Source organism: Anoplopoma fimbria, chromosome 1 (genome assembly GCF_027596085.1).
Source record: "Anoplopoma fimbria isolate UVic2021 breed Golden Eagle Sablefish chromosome 1, Afim_UVic_2022, whole genome shotgun sequence".
NCBI classification, from domain to species: domain Eukaryota; kingdom Metazoa; phylum Chordata; class Actinopteri; order Perciformes; family Anoplopomatidae; genus Anoplopoma; species Anoplopoma fimbria.
The window spans coordinates 3,019,633-3,047,188 of NC_072449.1; the positions used below are offsets into that span (position 1 = coordinate 3,019,633).

Consider the following 27,556-nt stretch of genomic DNA (forward strand, 5'->3'; position numbering starts at 1 on the left):
GCTGTTCAGCGCTTGAGGGAAACTCTACTGAGCTTTCACCAGAGAGAAGCCGAGGTAGGTTTGTGTTTTAATGAAACATATCTGGCTGGAAAATATGTGTGCTTTCTCTTTCTGACTCCTTAAATACAGCTGCAGTTGTGTTTGACTGAAGTTTGTGATATTTTCTAGGAAATCATTGAAGCACAAGCCTTTATTTCATTGCAGAGTTTTGCATTTTTAGCTGCATTTTCTTGCACAGAACTTCATGTTTGCTTTGGTTTTATGTGACTTTTTTAAGAGTTTGACAGCTGTTCAGAACCTTCAAGGTGAAGTCTTTTCATTTTTGTGTTCTCTCAGAAAGAGTGAGACATCTGTACCTGAAAAGCAAAGCTAATTAAAGGAGACGTCCCAGGACAGCGTTGAAGGAGAGGGGATAGAAACAGACCAGACCTTTGGCCCCTTCTCTCTGCAAACCTTCACCTCTCAACCCCTCTGAGGATCTCAGACGTTAGAGTCCGTCTGGACCCACCGATGGAAGCCCCGACCCTGGCTGAGATGGGAGACCTGTGTCACCCCCGCTCTTGCTCTCCAGAGGGTGAGACAGTCTGTGAGGCTTTAGCCCGCTACGAGAGCACCCTCCGTGACGCCATCAGGGAGATCCAGGTGGACGTCAGCGCCTTCAAGCTGGGCATGGAGCGCCGGCTGGAGGAGGCGGTCAACCTGAGTGGGCCTCTGGGTCGAGCCGTGGTGCAGCTGCAGCAGGAGAACCGGCAGCTCCGGGGTCAGCTGGAGGCCCTCGCCCTGCAGGTGGAGCTCCTGAGCGGGATGGCGTGTGACAGGAGCGCCCTGCTGAACAACAACAACAATCACAACCACGGTCAGAATCACAAGAACCACCTCGGTGACATTCAGGAGAACCATCAGGAGATAAGGGAGGTGGTCTACGGGAAGGGTCAGGCCCACACTCAGACCTACGGTGGCCTCGGAGGTCAGTCCGGTCCGGCGTCTCCGCCCGTCTCCTTCTCGTCCTCCCCGAGCTCCAGCAGTCCTCCCGTTGGCTCCAGAGTTTCCTCCATGGTGACGGGCCCGGTGTCAAGCGGCAGCCCGTCCACGGCTCGCTTCTCCAGCCGAGCCACATTCTCTGTGTCCAGCAAGACCAACGTGAGTAACCCAATGCATAAGTTATTAGAGTAAAGATGGTGGACGCTTTCATTGGAGGTCCCTTTACAACAGTGGTATTTATCTGATGTAGTCAAGCGGCAACCTCCTCTTCTGCCGAGTGAAGCCAACGCTTCATGTCTTAAAGCTGCATTCTCTCTCCTGTCCATCAGGGGGCGACTCCTCTGGTTGTATAGAAGTCTATGAGAAAATGACTCTACTTCTCTCTTGATTTATTCCCTCAGTAAACATTGTAAACATGAGTTTATGGTCTCAATCTCTAGTTTCAAGTCTTCTACAATACAGCATGATGTTCATTTAGTAAATGATGCTCCATTTAGAGTCAAACAGACCATAAAGCAGGGGATGCTTTAGGGCGGGGCTACACACTGATTGACAGGTCGACACCAGAGACGTATCCGGCGTCTCTACGTCACTCCTCCGCATTCCAAATATGGTCACTTCGGTTCATTGGTTTTGAAAAAATCAACATGGTGTATACTTCAACCATTTATCCGTCATCTTAGCTAACTGTTTCACCACCTATAACTTTTAGCTGTTTCAATTATTTATCTGTAACTATTAACTCACCGTGTCAACTGTCATTACATGTCACTATTTGAACTATTCATCCATTACTTTTAACCAACATAACTGCTTATTCTTTACCTTTAGTTATATAATCTAACCGTTAATGCTAACTGTTAATTAGTTGTTGAATAATTTATCTTTTCTCAAATTAGTTCAGACACATTTTGTCATGCATCCCATGGACACTGCACCCCCTGAAGTACAGGTACCCCTTGTTGAAAATCACCTTGTTTCATATGTCAAGAAATGCCGAGACCTCAAGTCTCAAGGACGCTCGTCCAAGTCAGTTTGTAGTTTGCGTCCTCCTTGGATGCACACAGACGCTCTTATTTGCACTGAGCCACCACTTAGCTTTGTAACGTGGATGGAAATGTCATATACAATAGCAGAAGAGGTTTGCTGATCCAGTAATTGTGGTAAAGAGGCAGAATTCAGAGTTTGACTGACTCCATGTTGCGTTGTGGCCGTGTGGTTGTTGTCATACGAGTCGCTGGCCGTGTCACTGCGGTTGCACAACAAACCCTCCACCAGGATGCTCTCAGGATTTATGAAGAGCGGTAACATGAGTCCAGCCAGCTCCTGGGAGGTGAGGTTAGTGTGGTTATCGTGGTTTTCAGGACCTGAGTCAAATATGTGTAGTCAGCATTGTGAAATGTAGGCCGGGGTTAGTCATTAGGGCTGTCATCCTAAGTGCAAAACCTTGTGGGTCCAGCTTTTGGGGACATTTTTGTGATTTTGTGAACGATTACATGGTTCTGGTTTGAAAAGATTCCAGCCTGTGGTCTTGGGAAACTCTTTCTAAACTTGACTGAATGAATAAATAAATAAGAAACTGAGGGATCAAGCTAAAAAAAGTCTCAGTTTTTGGAAAGCTGACATTTTTTTTATACCACAGTTGTGTCAAAATTGGTTTTATGTTGTGTGACTGAGTCTGGGTTACATTTTATTAAATCACTACATCGATGGTGACCAGATGGCCAGTGTCTGTGTTTTATTACTCATGGTTTCTGATTTATTATAACTGTAAGTTTTTTACTGTCACCTTGGGATGCTGCTCGTGGAAGTGTGTCCAGCAGAATTGGACAGTAGTTGCAAGTTGTTAAATTTACTTCCTCTTTTAGACTGACTTGCCAAAAAGAGAATCTCGTCATTTTTATCCACTCTGATAAAATGCAGTTTGTTCTTCTGATCATGAATTTATCCTGTTTTCAAGACTGAAAGAACATTCTGTCCTGTCTTTCCTAATATTTAAAAGAAGTTTACGCAAGCTGATGACAATCTAGGTTTTTCTTATCTTTTGTCTTCCCATTATCAGGTGATATAAGAACACATGAAAGAAGGAAAATCCAACCAACGTTAAGTTTTTTATTTTTCTTTATGGTCAAAACAGAAGCATTTAAGCCAAAAAGGCTAAACCAAAGAACAGAAGTATATATGGACTGAGGAGGAGTGACGTAGAGACGCCGTATACGTCTCTGGTGTCGACCTGTCAATCAGTGTAGCCCCGCCCTAAAGCATCCCCTGCTTTATGGTCTGTTTGACTCTAAATGGAGCATCATTTACTAAATGAACATCATGCTGTATTGAAGAAGACTTGAAACTAGAGATTGAGACCATAAACTCATGTTTACAATGTTTACTGAGGGAATAAATCAAGAGAGAAGTAGAGTCATTTTCTCATAGACTTCTATACAACCAGAGGAGTCGCCCCCTGATGGACAGGAGAGAGAATGCAAGTTTTCAAACACTTCCACATCAGCTTCACTCAGCAGAACCGGAGGTTGCATATAAACGGGGTCAGTGTTACCTAGGTTCTGGCAAAACTTGTTTGGTATTTCTTGGTTTGCAAGGACTTGTTTCTTCTCAGTATGAATACGCTGACACATCTGAAATAATCTGATATCATCCAGTAAGTCAGCCTGGGGTGTTTTCTACCAGACCAATCAATCACAAGCAACAGTGGCTTTGCATGCAGGGTTATATTTATTACCTTAAAGTAAACAGTTGTACCACAGACATGTGAAACATGTCAAACTGTTTTGCTTTACAAGTACTTCAAAGCCACAGTGGTTAACTTGAATGGCAGGAGACGTAAATGTTATTTACTTCTAGGGCACTTTGTCCCACTGTGGAAGGTTTATGAGGCCGCCATTGAGATTGTGTTTTTTTATATTAAGAGCAGAGTTGTACTTTTATGAAGCTCTGTATTTTGTCTCTTTTGTAAACTCACAGCTGTTTTCTCTGATTGTGTGTTCGACGGGCTGCAACAGGCGGGAGGTTGCATTCGCAATGAGATGTGGCACATTTTTGGAACTTGTTCTAAAGATAATTAGGTCCTGATTTACCTAAATGCTACATGCTGCAACAACAAGCATCTGTTTAATATCAAAAGTTGTTGCATGGTCTCACAAAATAGTTTAAAAAACGCATGCATGTACACGCTCACATTATGCAGATTAGCTGTTAGTCATGCATTTGTAATTACCAAACTATGTGGTGGATACAACAGAGGAATTTTATCTTCTATGAAATCATGTGGTCAGAGCTAAACAACACAAGGGCACCTTTGTCTCTGCGTGTCTCTGCTGTGGGAGATCCCCCGCTGTCAGCCAAACACACCGCTGCAGAAACACACATATCGGATCAAACGCCAGAAAATACTGTGAAATTATGCCTCAAAAGGTTCACTGTGTGTTACTTCTCTGCATCATGGTAATTGGCTTCATTGGATTAATTTTTTTTCTGGTCCCATTTAGTGAGATCTCGACACACTGCTGTTCCAATCATAGTTAAAGCTCGTCCTTCCTGTCTGTGCAGACCTTATCACGGCGGGTCGTGTGATAGTCATGAAATGCCTCTTTTGGTTTCATAACACAAATTGTTCATTTTTGTTTAAAAAAGAATGCAAATGGAAAGTCACTGACATGACAACAAAGATTAAAGTTATCCACGTTACTATGCAACGGTAAGAGCTAATGACCTGGTCATTTGGTGGTCAGGAAGGGGATCTGGATGGGTCCATCAAACAAACAGAACTTTCAAACACAAGACTGGTTATCAACTTTACTTGTCCCAAAGTGTTTTTTCCGGAACCTCCTTAAACCTAAGGAAGTGTTTTGGTTGGCTAAGTGTTTTTGACGGTTTTCCAAAACCCAACTAAATGGTTTTGTTGCTTGAAACCAACAATCGTGGAGGTTTTCCCAAACCTGACTAAGTTTTATGCCTTAACCTAACGTTTGTGGCAGCTTCCCTAAACCTAACTAATTGGTTTTGTTGCCTAAACCTAATGTCCTTGGCAGTTTTCCTACACATAACTAAGTAGTAACCTATTGTTCCTGTCTGGGTTCCCCAATCCTCACGAAGTGGTTTCACTGCCCAAAACTAACATTTGTGGTGGTTTTCCTAAACCCAACTAAGTGGATTTAGTTGCCTAAACTTAACTAAGTGGTTTAGTTGCCTAAACTAACTAAGTGGTTTAGTTGCCTAAACTTAACTAAGTGGTTTTGTTGCATGCACCAGACCAAATGGTTTTGTTGCCTAAACCTAACTTTTTTGGTGGTTCTCCTGAAACAACTAAGTTGCATTTACTGACTATTTCACAAACTGACGTGATACTGTGCTGGTCTGTCAGAGAAAGACAAACAAAGTTCAGCTCAAACAGGTCTGATTGACATAAAACACCGACAGTTAATGGATCAAATCCAAAGAAAAGCTCTCTGTCTTCCTGCCTGTTCTCCAGCTGTTACTGTTCACCTTCACCGTGCTGTTCCAACAGGACACACACACATCTGTACACACACACACACACACACACACACACACACACACACACACACACACACACACACACACACAGACCTCCTAAACACACCTGCAGCATATCACCACGATCTCGTTTGTATTAGAAACACACCTGCAGCATTCATAATTCACATCTGTATGAATTATGAATGCTTTCTTTTCTCATTTGTCTGTCTCTTTTTTTCCCACCGCGTCCTCTCTCTACTCTTCAAATCAAATTAAAAGATTTATTGCTTGTTCATTGTAAATATATACTGTGTGTAAAGGTGTGTAGGTTTATTCCTCTCACTCTGCCTTTATTGACAAAAACATTCACTATGAATATTTGACAATATGTGGGAAATGTGGGAAACATTGTGCCGCCTCTTATCCACTTTTATGATTCAGTAGATCGGAATTCGCATAAAAATACTTGAATGCAAACGCAGCTGTGTATTTAATAGTGTGTGTCTGTGTGTGTGTGTGTGTTTATGTGTGTGTGTTTCCCATCTGGAAGATTTATTCAGGTCTGTAAAGAGGCAGCTGTGTGGCTCTTTTCTCTCCTCTAATGGTTCTGGGCAACAGGAATTAGTCAAGATTAGGATTAGGACAAAGACCTAAGCCTCCTCAACAATGTCTCCTCTTCCTCCTCTGTTTTTCCAGCCTCCACACTTTACCATTACACACACACACACACACACACACACACACACACACACACACACACACACACACACACACACACACACACAGACACACACCCATGTCAGCAGACAACGCTGCCGTTGCCAATTACAGTGGCCAATGCAGCCGTCTCAATGAGCCATTGTGTGGGTTCTTGTGCATCATTGAGAATACATTGAGTGAAGGATTACAGATTCAACCCTCCTCTATGACTCATAACCTTCCTCCTCTCCATCTCTCACCCTCATCTCACCTCAAAAAAATGTTTAACCAGAGACTGATGCTTTATTTTAAAAAATGAAAGCTGTTTTGATGAATTTTGAGTTTGGATAGTGAGCCTGAAATTCCAATTGAAAAAATAGAAATTGTAATTTCTAGATGATGAAATGCTTTCGCTGGGAGGCTCCAAAGAAATAGAGAATTTAAAAAGAAATGTAAAATATAATACAATAAATATCATAAAAAAGAATCTATATGATAAAAAACCCTGAAAAAACACACATTTTAAAGGTCGACTTAATACATTTTTCCATGACTTTCAACAACATCTCACTGTCTTTTGGAAGAGTTTGCTCAGGTTGCCATGGAGATGGCTCAGTTGTCATTACAGGACTTAATGTGTTATGGTACCTTTGGTGGTCATATAACACAGATAACACGGAGGTCATATATATGGCTGATGGTCACTAATATGGGGACACCAAAACGGGCAGTGTGGCTGTTTGCCTATGCCATTGAGTTGCATTATGGGAAATGTAGGATTTAGTGTTTTTTTAGTTTCACACTGACATGAGATATTTCGACCTCCGCTGCTTCGATTTCGACCATTCTTGTTTTAATCTCTCTCTTCTGAGTCATTTAAACTTATGAAAATATAATGCTAGAGTGCCACTTTAAGATTTTTGTTTGTGGGAAACAGTTTAATACCAATAATGCCAATGTTTTTCCTTGTCAGGGTGAACTTTGAAGCAACATTCATCTGAAGAAACTAAAACTAATTAATAGTTATGCAGAATTTAATCAGTTACAAGCTTTACAGTATCATAGGTTGACCGGATTAAAAAAAGATATAGACACAAGTAAATAATCCACATAATAATTGTAACATGTCCTCATCTTTTATCATTGTTTTACTGATTCTGGCACAAACAGACAAACACTTTCCTACAAATACCTTTCAAACAACTCCAATACTGCCGACAGTAACACATTCCTCTTTCTCCGCATGTTTTCTGTCAATTAGCAGATAAACAGGTCAGATTAGTTCGGTCAGGTCAGAGGGTTATCTACTGTTCCTTATCAACGCACAGAGTCTGGGTGCTCTTGATTTATGGGTCCATTGCATCACACGTTTATGTAAGAGGTGATTTCTTGAGGTTGAAAAGTTGAGTTTTGGGGCAGTCGAGGGTGTGTTTTTCTCGTATGAGCTCAAAGTACAGGCTGTATAGATGTCGCAGGTGTTTCCACTTAAAGGTGTTACATGCAGCACTTCAACATCGGTAAATCGTTACCAACGCACATTTTTTGTTGGTGGTTGCTGGCATAAAAAATAAAATCTAGAGTCTAGCAGGAAGCAACAGAATTTATAGGAGATCTGGTTGTAATTGTGATAAACATCTGTACCCATAACACCACTGCTGTGAGACAGAAGCTAGCCATTGTCTCCACCCTTGTCCCATTTTTTAAGCAAACTATAAAAAAAAAGTCTGAGTCTTAAACATTTAAGATGATATTTGAGGTACTGATTTAGTCCGACAGAGGAACCAGCAAGTTAAGTGAATGGTGATCTGTGTGTTTGTGAGTCAACAAATCTAAATGTTTGTATGATTACTTATGAAAATTGACTCCGAGTTTTCCTACGAAATTACTGTGTTAATCCAGTTAGATTTGGGAAAAGATGGTGAAATGTTAAATTAGGTTTAGAAAAGATGGTGAAATACTTAGTTAGATTTAGTTAAAGATGGTGAAATACTTAGTTAGGTTTAGTTAAAGATGGTGAAATACTTAGTTAGGTTTAGTTAAAGATGGTGAAATACTTAGTTAGATTTAGTTAAAGATGGTGAAATACTTAGTTAGGTTTCGAAAAAGATTGTGAAAAATGTAGGTTTAGAAAAAGTTGGTGAAATACTTAGTTCGTCTTAGGGAAACATCGTGAAATACTTAGTTAGGTTTAAGAAAAGATCGTAAAATGCTTAGTTACGTTAAGGGGAAATATGTGAAATACTTATTTAGGTTTAGGCAACAACACTACTTAGTTGAGTTTAAGAAAAGATTGTATTTTGGATTAAATTAACGACAAAAAAAGTCATTTCCTATGATAGAAAGTTAAGTGACAACTCCTTGGTGAAAGTCTGTTTTTTGTTTTGACCCATCCACCTCCACCCCCGCCCGACCTGTGTGACTTTTGACCTAGGAGTTAAAGCACATTTATTTCCATAAGTATTACTATGAACGCTGTGTGAGAACAGCCGGTGTGAGTTGGTACAAATTCCCACAATCAGCACTCTGCCTCCCCCTTTCCCCTCCTGTGCTCCCATCAGCTCCATCTCCCACCAACATTACACAACTTCACCTCGATGCTATCTGTTTCTGCTCACACACTCAAGCAGAAAAACACTACAGCTCTGAGTCTGCAGTCTTTTAGTTTAGTCACAGTCTGAGAATAATCTGATGGATAGATTGTGAGGTCATGGCGCTAAAATCTACTCCCTAGAATGTAGATCCCAGTCCAAACGGAATTGCACTGTGATTACTGTCTGCTGCACGTTTACATTCACAGACCTTGATTCAGTGTAAACTTATAAGAAAAGGTGAAACTGTTATTATATGTTTGGTGCACAAACTGGTTTTGTACACTTTTTCCCGCATGCAGCAGCTGACTGGTGAGTGTTTTTGTCCGTATGAAGAGATGCTGTTCTCTTGTTTGAGTGATGCAATGCAATCTATTGGTTTGTGTACACAGACACGAGTTGGCCATTTCTTTGTTGTGTTTGTAGTTATTTTAAGCCCAACCAAAATGCTTTCCCAAACCTAAATGAGTGGTTTTGTTGCCTAAACCTAACTTTCTTTTTGTATCTTAATGTCGTCCCAAAAAAGAAGTCAGGGAAAAATTGTGTCCCTGTACAAGAAACCAATAGATTGCATTTTGGAACTACTTCACTTTCAACGAGGTGCACATCAGTTTCGGAGGTGGTTCTCATACACTTTTGATACCTATACCTACAAATAAATAATGAATTTTAATTTTTACGTTACCCAGGTTATCGTGAGTCCAGACAGGTGTTGAGTATGAAGTGGAGCGACAATCTGCATATGGAGAATATCGGGGGAAAGGGTGGGTCTAAAAAAACAGGACTTTCACCCAGGAGACCGATGTTATTGTCATGTGTGAAAAGAGAAGTCAAAGTTGATTTATTTGTCACATAACTTATCTTCCGACCCGGTGTCTCCGATGACGAGCTTTAAGAATAACTTTATAGAAACAGACGATCTTCTCTCTGATGGTCTCGTTTACTGATGGAGGTCTTTAGAGGATCCGGACTAAACTGAGACTGGATCAGGACCAGTTGGAAGCTCCTCACTGTCACTTAAAACTTAATTAGTAAGAGTGTATTTCAACCAGGGTTTCACTGCAGAGTAGAGATGATATAGTGTTGTGTTGTTTGTCTCCATGACAAAGACATTTGACATTTCCACGCTGTCAGTGGAGACTCCCCAGGCCGAGCCAGCTCTGATAGTGTTGACATACATCTTGGTCTCTGTGTGTACTCGATCCTAACAGCACCCATCCATCCATCCATGCACTCCTCCCTGCCTCTCTGTGGCCCCTTCCTCACCCTTTTTTTACCCCTCCCCCAATCTCCCACCTCAGAGCTCGGCTGCGTTTAAAGGCTGGATTCCTGGCACCAACCCCCCCTATGTGTCTATTAATACAGCCATGAGCCAAACAGAAAACAGAGCTCCAAAGCACTCAATATTTACTAAAATGGCAAATATATGAATTGGCTTTTGAATGTGGAAAAACTAAATTTATCATTTCACCAAATATCATATAAAAATCAGCTTGACACCATTATTATTAATTGGTTTGGCAATACAAACTTACTTAATAAGACCATTTTTTGGGCTTTTTCTGATGCTTTTACTAGGAAGTAAAACAAATATATGGTATAGAAGAAAGAAACTGAAAGCATAGCACAGCTGAAGTGTGTGTATGTGTGTGTGTGTGTGTGTATGTGTGTGTGTGTGTGTGTGTGTGTGTGTGTATGTGTGTGTGTGTGTGTGTGTGTACACATGCTGGGGGGGTTTAACAGAGGTATGCAACCACTCCCTGGCTACCCCTGGCTCTCTTAATGACTTCCAGACAATAGGCCGTGTTCCCGTCATCATCTCTGTGGAAACAGGTTAATAACTGACTGGACGGTGGGAGAGCTCGGCCCCCTCGCTGCCCTCTGGAACCAGTAAGCTTTACTGGAAGTCAACTTTAAAAGGTAGATTTTAAAGGGGTTGCCTCTTGGGAATACTTTACGTTCTCATTTAGCTGCACTCACATACAATGTTTTTGGGAAGAATGCCCAGAAGTTTATTTTTAAGGGAAAATTGTTTTTTAAGAGGTTGGGTGACACGGTGTGGGGTCATGGGTGAGAGAGAAGTTCTTAGGTTTGTCAGACATTAAGTCTCCCACCACGGGAGGGCGACCCAGATATAACTGCTAGTTTGGGCATTTTAGGGGCTCAGCAGAAGTAGGAACATGACTTTGGAGGTCATTTATCTGCCTGTCAATCACCAAGAGGATGAAAATTCAAATTGTTAAATTCTTAAGAGGTTGGATGATGACGTAGATGTGTCCACAACAAGATGAAACAGTAAAGAGACCTGCAGGGAAATGCATATAGACTGTATATAAGAAAAAGTCATCCTGACATCATCCATTGGTTGGTGGACTGTTTTGAAAGCCTTAGTTTACCATCTTGGATTACAGCCGTCGCCATGTTGGTTTATTTCCGCAACCAATGAATAGAAGTTACCATATTTGGACTGCGGAGATTTGACTCTAAATGGAGCATCATTTACTAAATGAACATCATGCTGTATTGAAGAAGACTTGAAACTAGAGATTGAGACCATAAACTCATGTTTACAATGTTTACTGAGGGAATAAATCAAGAGAGAAGTAGAGTCATTTTCTCATAGACTTCTATACAACCAGAGGAGTCGCCCCCTGATGGACAGTAGAGAGAATGCAGCTTTAACACATGAAGCATCGGCTTCACGCGACAGAAAAAAAGAATAAAATAGTTGCTTTATCAGTGTGCAAAAGAAAGGCAACAATGACAAATATGTATTATATATATATATATATATATATATATACAGTATATACACAAACCAATGGGTGAAGCCACGACGACCAAGTCCACTTCTTAAATACAGTCCATGGTAGAAACCTATCAGATGCACAGGTCAGTCACGTGTGGACCGTAACACACACATCACCTGTTGAGTGTCAGCTTAGAAATGGGAGTGAAGGAAGAGGTGATACAGACTGTCTGTGATATGACCTCTCAACTACGAGAGGTCAGCATGTCAGACTCCCCCGCCTCATCCTCCTCTTCCTCACTGCCGGGAACAACAGGAGTATGGAAGGACAGGGGGAGTCCCTCTCTATCGTTGCCATATGTTGGAGCTAGACTTTCGGAGGAGGGAGTACAAAAGTGAAAAATCATCTTCCCCCCCACAGCTAGCAGGACCTATTTTTCATAGATAACAACATTTTAACAGTGATTTAACCAAAAACAGAGTCACACAAGTGGGAGAAGTTGGGCAATAACAAAAATCCCAATAGACGTTTTGGCATTCGCAGCTGGGTTAGCCATTTGCTAATGGTACCGGGTTAGTGGTGCTAACGTAACTCTGTTTGCTTTGTGCTGATGTTACTGGGTTAGTCTTTGTACTTACGTTACTGGGTTAGTCTTTGTGCTGGTTACTGTTAGTCTTTAGTCTTTGTGCTTTACTTTGGGTTACTGGGTTAGTCTTTGTACTTACGTTACTGGGTTAGCCTTTAAGCTAGAGTTACTGGGTTAGTCTTTGTACTTACGTTACTGGGTTAGTCTTTGTACTTACGTTACTGGGTTAGTCTTTGTACTTACGTTTGGGTTACTTTGTAAGTTAGTCTTTGTATTTACGTTACTGGGTTAGTCTTTGTGCCAAAGTTACTGGATTAGCCATTAAGCTAACGTTCAGCAGCACTGTGTTTATGAAGAGAACTTTTCTCTGTACAGTTTCTCTCGCCTGCAATTAGGTTTTTATATCCTCTCAGTTCAAAGGCTGGGCATGATTTCCACTCTCAACCCAAAGTGGTATTCCCTGGGAATTTTCTCACAGAGAAATTGCACACTGTGTGAATGTATTTGAAGAACAGGTGTTTTTACTGTGTCTTTCTTCTTCCTAGAGGATTCCTCTGTAGACTCCCAGGAGGAAATTACAGAGCAGGAGTTCCTTGTCAATAAATGTTTCCTCTGATAGTTGAGTAGAACCCAGCTGATGTCTTTAAAGTAGTACACCAGCATGCTTTTGCTCCATATGTTACATCTGCTTTATACTGCTGCTGTGCTTTTTTAAAATCCGTCCTTCGGTAAAATGCCAAGTATTTGGCTGTCTGTCTTTTATTGTAGTCGACAGGGATGAATGACAGTTCACAAGCTTTGTGATATTTCAAAATGTGTAACAAAGCCTTTTGTAAGCCTTTCACCTAACTCATTCAGCCGTGTTATTGCTTTCAGCTTCTGTGGGCTTATGCATGTCTTGATATTATATTATCCCAGCAGACGACAGTGTACCCTCCTCACATTTTCACCCTCCAGCAGCCGAGTCGTCCCGTCCACACCTCAACCCCCCCACTCCTGCAAAGTCTTTATCAAAGTGTCAGTGATGAAGACGCCTCTGACAGCTAAACAATATCTTACGCCTAAACACAGGGCGCTCTTCCAGCAGCACCCTCATACCTCCTCCTGTTTGAATAGTCGGGTTTCCCCGGGCACGTTGTCCAAAAGCAAACAGCACAAATATTGTGGCTACCTTCCATTGAGAAGAGGTGTGGGAATCTTTAGTTTTAGTCTGGAAACACTCACTTAGAGAATGCAGGCTACAATACATTATTATGTCTCACGACAGACTGAGAGGGAACATGTAAAATATTTGATGTGTTGTACTTCCATTAACTTGAAGCTAACTCAAAAAACAGTACAAAAAAACTAAATAATGTTTTACTCCACATGGAAAGTTAGCTAAAGGCTGTTTGGGACACATTTATTCATCTTTTCCTGTTTGGTGAGGGTAAACCAGTGGACATATCGCCAGAATTTTATTTAGGCAATTAAGCATGTTGTCCAAAAGCAAAACAGACAATATTGCAGCGAACTTCCACTGAGTTAACACCGGAAGAAGAGTGGTAATCTTAAGTTTTAGTATGAAAACACTCACTTAAAGAATTCAGGCTACAACACAAAATGTGAGGGAACATCTAACATTTTCGCCATTTGATTATTTCTACTTCTATCTATTCCTCTTTCATGAAGGCTAAATTCTTGCCTGTGGTCATTTTCCTAGATTTTTATTTTGTCCAGTGTTGACCTCAATGGGATCAAACAAGAAGTACAGAGTGAGATGCCCAGTAAAGATGGCAAAAACTCTGTGATCAAACTCTTTATTCTCCTTCCTCAGCTCCCTCTTCATCATCTTCTTCATCCTCGGTCTCTGCTCTAATACATCTCCACATTCCTTCTCCGTTTCACTTATTTCATCCAAACATTTTCCCCCCTCATGATGCACTGATACATGAGGGATTTGTTTTTCCCTGAAATTTGTAAAGGGGAGCTTTAGTCTGCTTACACTTGTGTCACTCCAATATGAGAGATTGTTTATAGGCCTTCGTACCGGTACAGTCATGGCCTGTTCCTCTTCCAGGTTGTTCAGTAAGAGGGTGAGGGCCGCTAACGGCAGCTCAGACTAAACATCTGGTCGATCAGCTTTGTCTGATTTACTTTATAGAAGTCAGGGACAAATAAGGATGAAGTTAAATGTAAACACACCCTCCTGTATGTCCTTCCAGGGTCCCTATACAGTACACAGCTCAACTGAGTCTATTTAAGTGTCATCTTCACATGATTGTTTCTACTTTTAGCCACTTATCTGTAGGCAGCTGCACTTAAATACACATGTGTCTGCCAATAAAGACAAACGTGGCTTGTACATTACTGACTGATAACGGTTTGTGAAGCTGATGGGTCCATTTGAAGATATATCTATAAATTTGATTCCTAATTTTCAAGGATATTCTGGTATTCTTGGTGTGTCATTTTTGGGACTATCATGGGTTATGGAGCAAACAATATATTTAACTTTTTAGTGTCTTCAGGTCACCAAAGACGCTTGAATTGAACTGTGATATTCTCTCAATAAGTTTTTTATCTAAACTATGTTAAAGCTAAAGCTACGTAGACTTTGTGTAACATGGGAAATTTGAAAAGATTGATCCAGTTGTGTAAGAGTGCACAATTTCGAAAGACAAACGGATGCAGATAGCAGTCCCTATGGAGCAGCTGTACAGTATATTTACACAGGTTTTCATTGCTGGTGAGGACTTATATATCCACACCTACTCAATGTATAAATATTTGCAGTGAAGCAGCTGCTAGCAGCAGTATTGACCTCTTGTGAGTTCATTGCTCTTGAACGCTTCCCGGCTACGATATAACAACAGTGATGCTGATGTTTTGTATCAGTTGGTAAGAAAAAAGTAATAAATTATGTTTTTATTTCTCCAATCAATCTCTAATGACGATATGGTCTTAAAATCACACATTTAGCACAAAAAAGAACAGATGGATGAAATGATAAAGCATGGATGTTGAAATGCAAAAATATCAACAGTGTCAGCAATGTCCTGCTGGTATTTTAATGAAAGGTGATAATCCTCAAAACAATAAATCAGTCCGTCAGCTGCAGAGTAAATCCGACAGATATCAGTTGGTGTTTGTGCGTATGATGTTTTATGTAAATGTGACGAGTGCAGCTTGTCCTCGGGTTTCCGGTCAGTACGTTAAAGTGTTGAGTACCAGTATGTTCTGCCAGCAAAAGAAAGACCTCGAGATACCAAAGAGTTTACATGAACCTCAGCAGCTCCGCTATCATGTTTCCCCCCTCTGACCCTCCACCGTGGACGTCTGATGATCTGAGCACTTGAGCCGGGGAAAAGCTCCCCTTCCCCGAAGCAGACATTCTGCAATTTGTCTCCCTCCTCCTGCTGGATAACCAGCTGTTTCCACCTCGCTACTACGTACCATCTGCCTCACTTCCCATCATGCAATATGCAACTGCCCCCCTCTGACTTCCTCACCTTTTTACATATAAAGTCTTCACCAGGCGGCAACCTCCACTTCTGAAGAGTGAAGTGTCTTCAAACTTGCATTCTCTCTCCTGTCCAAGTGTCTTCAAACTATGAGAAAATGACTTCTTCTCTCTTGATTTATTCCCTCAGTAAACATTGTAAACATGAGTTTATGGTCTCAATCTCTAGTTTCAAGTCTTCTTCAATACAGCATGATGTTCATTTAGAAAACAGATCTCTACCAAAGACCTACTTATCTCCTCAGTTGATTTATTCCCTCAGTAAACATTGTAAACATGAGTTTATGGTCTCAATCAGTCCTAAAACAAACATTGAATTGTGCCATTTTTTGATCCTGTTTGAATTGTGCCATGAATGAACTTTACACGTCAAGAAAGTCTGATTTTGTCATAAAACTGTCGAAGTATAAGACTGTAAAAAAGTAGTTATTCAGGATCACTATATACCCAAGAGTGTCGTTAAGTCTCTCTGAGGCTACGATGCCTGTTTGTTAAGTACAAGGATGTTCTAACACCGACAACAAGGCCTCACTTTTTCTTTCTCTTCCTGGCTGATAAAAAGAGTCGCTGGATAAATCACATCGTGTAAAATAACGTTACTTTTGTGCGTGGAACATAGCTGGCTAGCGGCCGCGTTGGTATTGGTGACGTACATTATGGTTTTACACCAAACTAAATGGAACTATGACAAACTTCTATCTTTAACATTGACAAACATCATATGTATAATTCATGGCACAATTCATGCGGGATTAAAAACATTATTTGTCTCTCGCCATTGACTTTCATACATATTTTTTACAAAGTAAGGTCCCGAATGAGGATGGACGTCACCTTTCTAGGTGTGTCACCCCCTCACTCTTTAAGAAGTGACCACCCCCCCACACACACACACTCTCCATCATGCCTCGTTTTAACACACACACCACCAGCATTCCTATATGGTGAGCTCAGCCAAACACACACATGCACAGTGTGCTATCTCGCAAAAGAACAGTATATTGTTCTTTATGCGTGTGAGAAGCAGGAGGAGAAACAGTTGGGGTTTTAGGTTTCTGCCTCGCTAGAGACCTTATCTTTTTGCTGGCAAAAAAACTTGTTCCTTTCTTCAATTCCTAACAGGTTGATTCACGAAAATTGCAGACGACATGTGGCTGCAGATTTCAGATTGGTTTCATTTGTAGAGGTTTTGAGATATCCGTCTCTGACATTTCGTGCCTCCAAACAAAAACAATGGAGGTAAATGGAAATGAACAACAGACAGCATCTCTTCCAGTAAGAGAGTCCCTTTCACCTTTAATTGGGACTGTAATCTTAAATACATAGTAGATCCAGTGTGAACGGTTCACAGTGATATTCTCTCAATACTTTTCTTAGCTAAGCTATGCTAAAGCTAAGGCTGCATAGACTTTGTGTAACTCCAATGCAAACTGTTCACAATTAAGTCTGTGGATTATCAAAGTAAACCAACGGTTATTATCTATGCCAAGCGATCATGTGAGTTTGTGAGTGCGTATGTGTGTCTGTCTGTCCACGGCTAATCTCCATACTACTGGATACAAGACCCTATATATTTTTGTGCATATTTATGCATTTATGACTGTATGCTCAAGGTCCTCTTATGGTCATGAAAAATATTTTATTTACTGCTTTATACCGTCATTGACTGCTCCTTTCATTTCTCAGTCTTCTTAACCGGCCGTTATCAACCACAAGTCAACAAATGCTTCAGTAGTAAAAGGAATTATTGATGGCAATCAGTTATGTTAAAAACAAGCCTCACCTAGTCTATTGTAGAGCACATTTTGGCCTTTGGCGTGTCTCAAAAACTAGACATTCGTAGAAAAGTTTGGTCACTTTGAATCTGCAGATAATTTCATACCTGAGATGTTATGATCCATAAAGTTAGGCACAATATGAGATGAATAAATCCCTTTTTTGTAATCTTCAGCGCTATCTTGACTGTAAGAGAGCCTGGAGGGATAATTCACCTTTCGCTAAGTCCCGCCCCTCAAATGCAGCCTGGCCAATCATAGCGTAGCATCAGCCAACTATTAGGGCTCTGCTCGATGTAATCATTTAAGATTTTCAGGCTGGTTTAGTGCATATCGAACTAGTCAAGGTTAAATAATGTGTAATCGTGATAGGTTGTTTTTCTGTACGGTCACGTCCTCCAACCCCTTCATGTTGTTGTGGTTTTCTGACAGCAGAGAAAAAGCCGACCAGATGCTGCTTCTCTGCTTCCAAACACGCTGACGTAATCTAAACACAGAACTGATGCATCAGTGGTCATATAATGTTCTCGGTCAAACAAGAAATCAGCCTCGTCTGTTTAATTCAACTGTGACAGCCAAGTTTGAAACACAACCAGCTGTTCAGGGATGTTTGCTGCCAAAGAGCTGAAGATGTCCAACATTGGGCTGCTGGAGGGTTTCGGTACGTCTCCCAAAAAGCCTCTTTCAGGGTCAGTTGGAGATAATAAATGACATGTGGTTTGATACTGACCTTGAGAAAACCTGCACAGCTATCAGCGCTGCACTTTTGACCTGAGTAGTGTTGTTCTGTGCCAAAGGGGCCGACTATCACAACACTAAGCTCCATCTATCTGTCCGATGGGGCCACATGGAAACTGACAGCTTGAACCAGAACCAATGTGGGTCAGCGGCACCATGCGGTAAAGAGTTTGAGATAGAAGTATCTGCTCAGGGTTGTGATTAGCCGTTTCCATGTGTTTGGAGAGTCGGTGGAAATAGACGTTAAGATGTGAACTCGAGATCCTGATGATGTTTTAGACCTCACAAAAGTTTGATCGTAATCACTTCGGGCGGTCACGCTGCCAGATCAGCGAATATATTTTTTGGCAGCTCTCCCATCAATGAGTTCGTTGTGACAGCGGCGCCTGATTTAAAACAAAAGACTTCTGAAGTCTTATCAGTGGAGGAGAGGCAGACACGCTGAACAGGAACAGCCTCGCACGCCTACAACCTTTTATCAGGCTGACTTTGAAGTGTGGCGAGTCGTGTCGTGGCTTTCTGTAGTTATTGGTTCGTTTCGTTTTACTCAGAAGTTGTTTCAAAAGAAGGACACATGTTGGAGAAGAAGTCCAAAAACCTGAAAAGAGTAAAAGTGGTCCAACAATGACTCAATGAGCAGCGGACCTCTGGGTTTCCTTTTTTATTTGTTGTTGAAACAAGAGGAACATTATGCCTTGACTCAAACGGAACATATTGGTTTATGAACGAATCCCAACAGATATACAGGGGAAACCAACAAATGGAAAAAAGACAGTGGGCAATCAATCTATACATCTGATTAATACCACATTTATTACAGGTTTTTTTATGATTGCTTAAGCACGGCTCTGAAAACGGGGCTCATTTTGTCAAAACACTACTCAAAATCCACACAACCACACACACAAGTAGTGGAAAAACTCAGATGTTTTGCAAAATGAAACACTTCATTCAAACTATACAGTTATTTATAAAAACCCAATGTAGCACACAGACAGTTTATACAATCAGATTTACTTTTGAACCATTTACACACTTTCAACATTTCTATTTATCTAATAATATAGTCTGGGTTTGATTTTTTTAGCGATATTGTTAAGGTGAAGTATATGAATATATTGACCAAACACAACAAACAAGACTAGCAGTATTGCACACTTATGGAAATATTTCTTTCTCTCCACAATGTAAAATCAATCAATACATCAAAGCACTTGAGGGGTGCATTAAAGTATGATTTGATTAAGAAGAGGCTCTGACTGCATTTTGTAACCAGAGCCGTCATTTAAAGGGCAGTGGCTGTATTTGGTCTGAAATAAGGCAAAACCATTTGTTGGGAAAAAAAACATGACTTTTTTTACACGTTTTTGAAAAGAAGCCTCTTGCTGCTCTGTTGGCCTCTATTGTTGTCGTAAAAAGTGGTGTTTTTATAGAGGTTACATTTAAATTGATGACTCAAAAATCAAGCAATTAGGTCTTTGGCCAGTTGGCACATGTACTGGCACATTTGCTCAATGGGCATTTTGATTTGCAGTGTTTTGAAATGGCAAACAAATGACTTCTTGTTTTCAGATATAGATTCATGTTCTTATGTAGAGCCCTGTTTGCCTCGTTGAATTGGAAAATGTTTGCAAAGCAGAAGATGTGTTTGGAGTTTTGTAGAGTTGAGCTGAGGTTTTGCTCTCTATAATAATAATTGTGCTTTATGTGTACTTTTTGTGTGTTAGCAATAGGTCAAATATGACTTCATGCACCTTTTAAAAGCAATGAAAGGCGTTAATGTTTTCTATGATTTCATGTGTTTCAGAGTATTGAGCGAGAGGAGCCAATAGAGGTGGACCCCACCCCGACACATACTGGACTGGAGAACGGACACGCTGCTACTACAGGTAACTGTTGTTTGCAGTCCTGGAAGCTCTGAGAAAAAAAGGGGTTTTAAAGTGGGGACTCCTAAAACTGATTTTACACATAAAGGTCAGGGTTGTTACTACTCAGCCTGTGAAAACAGTTGTATAATTCTTCTGTGGCTCTGGAGAAGTGGTTAGGTAATGTGTTGTGAAGTTTTCCTAAACCACACTAACTTATTTTGATGCTTAAACTTAACTTTTGTTTAATAGCGTTATGTCGTCCTGAAAAAGAAGTTGTTCGGAGCGACACAAAAGAAAAGACCCATTCATGACCATGTTGTATTACCTTACACAGTTGATATGGCACAGGTTGCTTATTTTTCACATACAGCAGAGAAGGAGCAACATAAGCATCCATTTTTAAATTGTGTTTGTGTGCAACTGATGAATGTAAGTCCAATAATCACTCCCTTTTTAGCTCGTTTTTGGTCTCCACCACCTCCTGAGGGAAAGATATAGCTTTACACTACTTGTTGTTCCACTTTGTTCACCAGCTAGTTGCTAACTTTGTCAGTCTTACATTTGGTGATGGTCAGGTAGAGTAAAGTTGGCAGTTTGTCCGTTTTTTCTGTTATTTTTTACTGAAATCAGCCGTTTTTTTGGGCTGGACAACCAAAACAATGAGCTGTTAAAAGGGTCAAACGCTCCAATGAAATTAAAGAAACTGCGGAGTCTGGTGATAATTCTCTGTGGGTTTGTTAGTATGAGCAACCCCTTTTTCGTTACACACAGTCATTAAAGCCATTGTAAGCATAACACATATCATCAGTGTGATCATTTTACATCTTTTTCATCCAACCAGAACATTCAGAGTTGGTACACGGAAAGATTTCTCCACCCATTGACTTCCCACACGAGCACACTGCCCCCGTCGCCATGAGGATGCCCCACCTCCCCATCACCGCCACAACCAAGACGGCAGAAATGAAAGGCCCCGACTCTCCCAGCAGCCCCGTTAGTTCTCGTTCCTCTCCGGTCTCTGAGGCCTCACCTGCCGGCCAATCAGCTGCTAGCACCAACCAGACCCAACCAATAGACGAGTTTCCGATTCAACCAGGTGAATTTTCCCCTTAACTCTACCTCAAGTTGTCAAGACAACTTTCTTTTTGTATTATATAATTGTTCAGGTAATGAGTGAGGCTTTGGTTTTGAACCATAATGTCCTAATTCATACCTGCAATCACATCAAACAATACATCAGTCATTTTCCACATACATTTGCTAGATTCTCCCTAGCAGCAACCTCCAGTGATGGTAAATGAAGTCACTGCCAAAATGGCGCCAGAGTGGTCATCCACTTTGCAGCATAATGTACTTACAACTTTCCATTTCCTTTTTCTTTATTGCTGTTAGTATCGTCAACATGGACTCCTACACCTATCAGAGCTCTGGGATCCCCCGCCTTCAAGGTGAGACACGCTTTCAACGACACATGTTATGCAATCTAACTAAGTATTTCACCATCTTTTACTAAACCTAACTAAGTATTTCACCATCTTTTCCTAAACCTAACTAAGTATTTCACCATCTTTTCCTAAACCTAACTAAGAATTTCTCAATCTTTGTAACTTTTTCGTAACATATCATACAAACCGTTGTGAGGATAAGTTGCATGTATAAGATTAACTGACTGTTTGTCTTTTGCAGAGAAAGCTTACTCAGCCCCGGCTAAGACTGTGACCTACTCAGGGTTATTGCAGCATGACCGGTGAGTAAAAGGTGACTCATGAAATCTTTGTCCGATAGAGTAAAATGTGTTCTGAACCTTTCCGTGCTCCTCTTTTCCTGCAGAGACGGTGACGTTAGCAGCGACAGATCCTTCGGCCATGTGGTCGAGAAGAGGCGGGAGCTGGTGAGGTCGCAGACTCTGCCGCGTAACATCGGCGCTCAGGCTCGTCGATCTATCTTTGAGAGACTGGACTCTGAAGCCAGTAACAGGTAAAAGCAATGTCATGCTGCAGTAACGGTAGATGAAGTTTCCTTAAATATATAAACTCCCTCATGTTTCCTTGTTCTGCTTCTGCTTATTTACAGTCGCCCCAAACCGGTGGACTCCAAACCCACACTGAAGCGGTCTCAGAGTTTTGGGGTGTCCAGCGCCAGCAGCATCAAGCAGATCCTTCTGGAGTGGTGCCGCTCCAAGACCATCGGCTACCAGGTAAATCAGCAACTACAAAGTTTCGTAGACGCAATTCCTGCCTGGCAATGTAATCCAATGTCGTCAGCCTATTAGGAGCCATATTTTCCAACATTTGGTTATAAGCTAAAACTTTTTTTTTGTTCAGCTTCAAATTGCACAAACATTACATCACTGCTTTTTATTTTTCCAAAGCAGATCATAGTCATTATTCTAGTTAAATATTTTTCCTACCTCCCAGACAATCAATGACATCAGTTTATTTCACTGTAGGATGATAAATCTACTGACTTGCTTGAGATAGGTCATCAAGTGTGTATTGTTCTATTATTGTCAAAGTTACGTTATTGTTGCACAGTTACGTCGTGGAAAACTGACTTAGTTGCATGTCCCGTGGGGGAAAGTTTGAACGTCTGATCTTCAGAGTCGGCAGCAGATCATCAGCAGCAGCATTGTAAAGTCAAGACGCTAATAAACTCCAATATCCTTTCCAATATTCTTTCCAGCTGGTAGTCTCTTGGGTTTGACTTCTCAGGCAACATAACTTGGGAATGTGATTCCCAAACTCCTCAAACTTGTGTTACAAATAACAGCATATAAACACACCACATCAGCTGACTTCTGATATCCACACAGGCTTTCAACTGCAGTCTCTTCAAATAATAATGTTACTTTTAACACAAAGAGACAGCCAGAGAAGGAACCATATATATGTAATGTATAGCCTTTGTTGACCAGAACTTGGCATGTTGATTTGAGTATACAGAAATGATTTTGAAGGTACTGATTCATTTCTTCCAGATAGATGAGAAAAGGAAGCTGGAGCTGGGGCATTATTAGCCTAGCTTAGCATAAAGACTGGACACAGATGGAAACAACTAACCTGGCTTTATATAAAGTTTAAAAATATGATAACAAATCCAGAGAAAATTAACTTTGTTTGAGGTATTTCTTCGTCTCAGCAACAACCTCTCACAACATGATCTTGCAGCTAACAAATTTTCCTAATGCTAAATATGGCTATTAGCTGTGTAAATATCTAATGTAAGCAAATGGAAATACATCAATACATTATGCAAATATAACCCAATCTGCTTTCATCCATCCACATGACGTTCACAACACAATGCAAACACACCATGACCACGCCCACTACGGAGACAGGAAGTGAATACCATGTCAAACCATTGGGGAAGCTTGAAATGAGGCTTCTTAGTTATAGAAAATATTTGTTGCAACATTAACCATGACCATTTCACTACCTCAACCACGTGCAAATCTTTGTATCATAAAAATATGACCCGGATCGATACGATTGTACGCCCGATTGTTTTTTGCCAAGAAATACACCATGTTACTCCCCCTGAAACCACATGTTCATTTTACATTTCTCTGCAAGTTAAAGAACAGAGATAAATGCAAATAAGCGAGCGTTTGATGTGTTGATAAGTGCATTTGGAGACAGCCAAGCCAGCTGTTCCTTATGCTAAGCTAGGCTAATGGCTCCAGGTTTTTACTTACTGGACAAACAAGAAAGCAAATAAGCGTGTTTTCCATAATGTTGAGCACATAATTATATAAATTATATTATAGCCAAGGTAGAAAAACATTTAAAAGATTTAAGCTAGCCAGCATTATTTTATTATTTTATAATTTATCTTAAGTGAGCTTATCATGGTCCTTTGGAGTATTTGATGATAAATACATTTTAACTTTTTTAAATGAGCCCACTTACTTATTTACTGAACAGTCAAGAAATCAAGTGTTTTTCCCATAATCTTGAGCACATAATTATATATATTATAGGATTAAAAACATTCAGAAGGATTTAAGAAGGCCAGCGTTAATTACATTTTTAAACAATTTGTTGTAAATTGGCTCAGAATTTGAAATCTCCAGCATGGTCTTTTTGGAGTATGTGACGAGAAATAAAAGTAATCAGTTTTAAATGAGCCCACTTCCTGTCTGTTTTTCATATAACTTTAACCCTGTCAGCACACACTGCCGTGCTAATATGCTAATTATCCACCTCTCATCCGTAGAGGTGTATGTAAAGCAAGGTCCCCTGTGATTAGAGGTTTAGTTTAAGTCATGGTTGAGAACGCCGTCACCCTCTGGTACCGCTTTACTCCCAGCAGCCTTTTCTGTTCCAGCTGCTCCATGTGGCTTCGGTTAAAGCCGAGCCGGGCAAAGCCAAGACTCTTATTAACTGGGAGCAAAAGCTCACACACACACACGAGAGAGAAAGAAAGATGGCAATAAGACGACTTGACATGTTGCATTTCTTTCAAATAAAAGTCCAGACCAATAAAGCAAAGCCTTGGAATGACATGATTTCAAAAGAACGTAGTAGACCGACAGAAGGAGAGGAAAAGTTGACGAGAGTGGAGGATGATGTCTGTTTTATCCATTACAATTATGGGCTAGACAGTGAACGGGTTAGATGTCTTTAAGAAGTTTTATAAGCCGTGTTATTTTACCGCCATCGATCTTTCAATCTTTTTTTCTGTAGAACATCGAGCTCCAGAACTTCTCGTCCAGCTGGAGCGATGGGATGGCGTTCTGCGCTCTGGTGCACTCCTTCTTCCCCACCGAGTTCGACTACAACTCGCTGTCGCCCGCCGACCGCAAACACAACTTTGAGCTGGCGTTCGGCACTGCAGAGTGAGTGACGGCGATATCTGAATATATAAAGAAATGTTTCTGATATGATGCAGTTTAATTCATAAGTAAAAAAACATATATCATGCTTGTTAAGGGTTAGCATTAAGAGCTAACATCAGATGACACATTTTTATCTTTGAGGTGATTTACCAACCTGACAAGAATAAAAGTCTGCTTATATATATATTTCTTTCTATTTAACTAGACATAACCATATATCGTGGATTTTTTTTAACTGATTTTTTCAGGGTAAAAAAAACGTAGTAAAAAAGTATTTTTTCTACTATTACGGTAAAAGGATATTAGTAGTGCTTATTTTACGGTTACGGTTGAAGTTTTATTCCATGTTTTACCAACCTCTGTTTCTGAAAAGTGAAGTCAATGCTTCATGTCTTAAAGCTGCATTCTCTCTAATGTCCACCAGGGGGCGACTCCTCTGGTTGTATAGAAGTCTATGAGAAAATGACTCTACTTCTCTCTTGATTTATTCCCTCAGTAAACATTGTAAACATGAGTTCATGGTCTCAATCTCTAGTTTCAAACAAACTTAGACTGTGTATAAGAAGTGGATGTAGTCATCTTGACGTCTCCCATTGGTTTGTGAACTGACGTTTTGAAGCCTAGAGTTCAGAGTTTTGGCCGTCTCCATCTTGTTTTTTGCAACCATTGAACAGAAGTGAGCATATTTGGACTGTGGAGGACACAAAGGCTCGGGGAAATGGCACAAAACTTCCTCTAATTTTGCTAACATGTTTTCCCCCTGCTTCCATTCTTTTTAAGCTAAGCTAGCCACATCTGTACTGCACATTTCCACCCAAAATGTTGAACTATTCCTTTAAAGCCACAACACAACTTAAAACTGCCTCCAGCTTAACTAAACGTTCTCATTATGTAGCAGCAGGAACACTTTGTGTCCGTTGTGGTTTTCAGATTTCTTTGCTGCATCAGCCTCAAAGTCTTAACTTTAATGTGGCTGAATGTCTCTTAATTAGATTCTTTGTTGTTTTTGTTTAATAGCAGTCTACAAAGTAATAATTAAAACGCCAGAACACACATTTTAATTGGTGATTATCCTGCCTGTATGACGTCTATTACACCATGCTTTCTTTCTTTTGCATGTTTCGTGGTACGGCTTTATGTCGAAAAAACAATTGAAAGAAGTTGTATTGTATATTGGAAAAAAATATAAAAAGTTATTGTATAGTATATCGAAAAAAGTCTGAAAAAAGTGATAATATAGCATGTGGAAAAAAATCATAAACAAGACATGGCAAATTAAGTACAAAAAATGTCAACAGACAGAAACTGTACATAAAGGCTGCTCCTATAGATTTAGACATTACACACAATGCACATCAGGGTTGAAACACTCCATTTAACAATCTGTTATTCTACACTTCAGAATTAAGCTGATTTGACAGAAAAAAACACAATTCTCTTTGTTGCAGCGTCAATCCTTCATATACAGTCACAGCTTTACATTTGACCTCTTAAAGAGATCACAGAGGAGAGACTTATATAACAATAAATGTGGATGATTGATTATATAGATAAAGTTGTTTTTTAACGACTTTAAAACATGTTTGTTTAAAGGGAAAGTTTGTGTTTTCATCAGACTTTATGTTAAATGCAGAATATTGCTTAGACTGATATATAAAGCAGATAGTGGCTGTTTCACCGCTCACATCATGTTAAACTGATAAGTTGATCAATAGAAAAGACATTTTAGATAATCAACCAATTATTTAAGTCATTTTTTAAAGACAAATACTAAACATTTTGCAGTTACTGCTTCTTAAATGTGAGGATTTGCTTATTTTTTTTTATTGTTCTGTATCATAAAAGGAATATTTTTACAATTTGGACGGCTGATTTTAGGACTACTCGGCTTAAAGTAATCGTGATTTTTCCACCATTTCATGACCAATCAATGCAGCAAAGTAGCATTTAAATTATTTTTTAAATTCTGAATAAATCCTGTTTGACATATATTCTTACAGCATAAAAGTCTTCCACTTCTGACTTGTTTCTTTTGTCTGTGTCTGCAGAGTGAAGGCCGGCTGCGACCGTCTGATCGAGGTGGAGGACATGATGATCATGGGCCGCAAACCGGACCCCATGTGTGTCTTCACCTACGTCCAGTCGCTCTACAACCACCTGCGCAAGTTTGAGTGAAGACCTCGACAGCTTTTCAACCTTCTTCATTTCTTTACAAACCAGACTTTGAGCTGATTGGAGCTCCAGAAGAGGCATCGGGGACAATTTATAAAAACTACACTGACCCCTGGTGGTGGATTAGAGAACATGCCGTCCACACACTGCAGGAGAAGAGCTCTCAGCTCAGTGCACACATGCACAGTGGACGTTGGATGTTGACTGGTGGTGATAATGCTGTTTGTCTTGTGATGTAAGCTGTAATGAAGAAGATGAATTTACACACAAACATCAGGGGTTTGGTTTGTCAACACTAGTTTTTTTTTTTTTCTGTGTGTAGTTGAGATAAGAGTGCAACTATTGCTGTGTTGTGTACGTCTTTATTATCACCACACCTGTTTGAAAGTGAGTATTAACCTTTAATGTTGCAGGAAGAGAGGAAGTGTGTTTCACAAATGTATAACTGAACTGTTTGTGTTGAAGCAGAGAACACGGTGGGATTGTCTGACTAAATAAAATGATATATATGTTGCTGACTGATATTTACATCCACGTATGCTGTGATATTGAGATGATGAGTT

The 27,556-nt window shown here is 40.3% G+C and overlaps 1 protein-coding gene across 1 annotated transcript; it reads left to right on the forward strand.

Annotated features, from left to right (window-relative positions):
• On the forward strand, positions 1–27,556 carry smtnl (smoothelin, like). Its single transcript, XM_054602609.1, has 10 exons — positions 1–54; positions 337–1,140; positions 19,921–20,002; positions 20,823–21,077; positions 21,374–21,429; positions 21,670–21,728; positions 21,812–21,958; positions 22,055–22,178; positions 24,670–24,821; positions 26,870–27,556. Exons 2-10 carry the CDS (start codon positions 511–513, stop codon positions 26,994–26,996), a joined length of 1,632 nt encoding a protein of 543 aa, XP_054458584.1. The 5' UTR covers positions 1–54; positions 337–510; the 3' UTR covers positions 26,997–27,556.

Bases quoted from the DNA above. Each gene is read 5' to 3' on its own strand.
- smtnl (XM_054602609.1), top strand. From the start codon at position 511: ATGGAAGCCCCGACCCTGGCTGAGATGGGAGACCTGTGTCACCCCCGC. The intron at 21,430-21,669 runs GTGAGACACGCT...TCTTTTGCAGAG, and splicing joins TGGGATCCCCCGCCTTCAAG to AAAGCTTACTCAGCCCCGGC. The intron at 22,179-24,669 runs GTAAATCAGCAA...TTTTTTCTGTAG, and splicing joins CCAAGACCATCGGCTACCAG to AACATCGAGCTCCAGAACTT.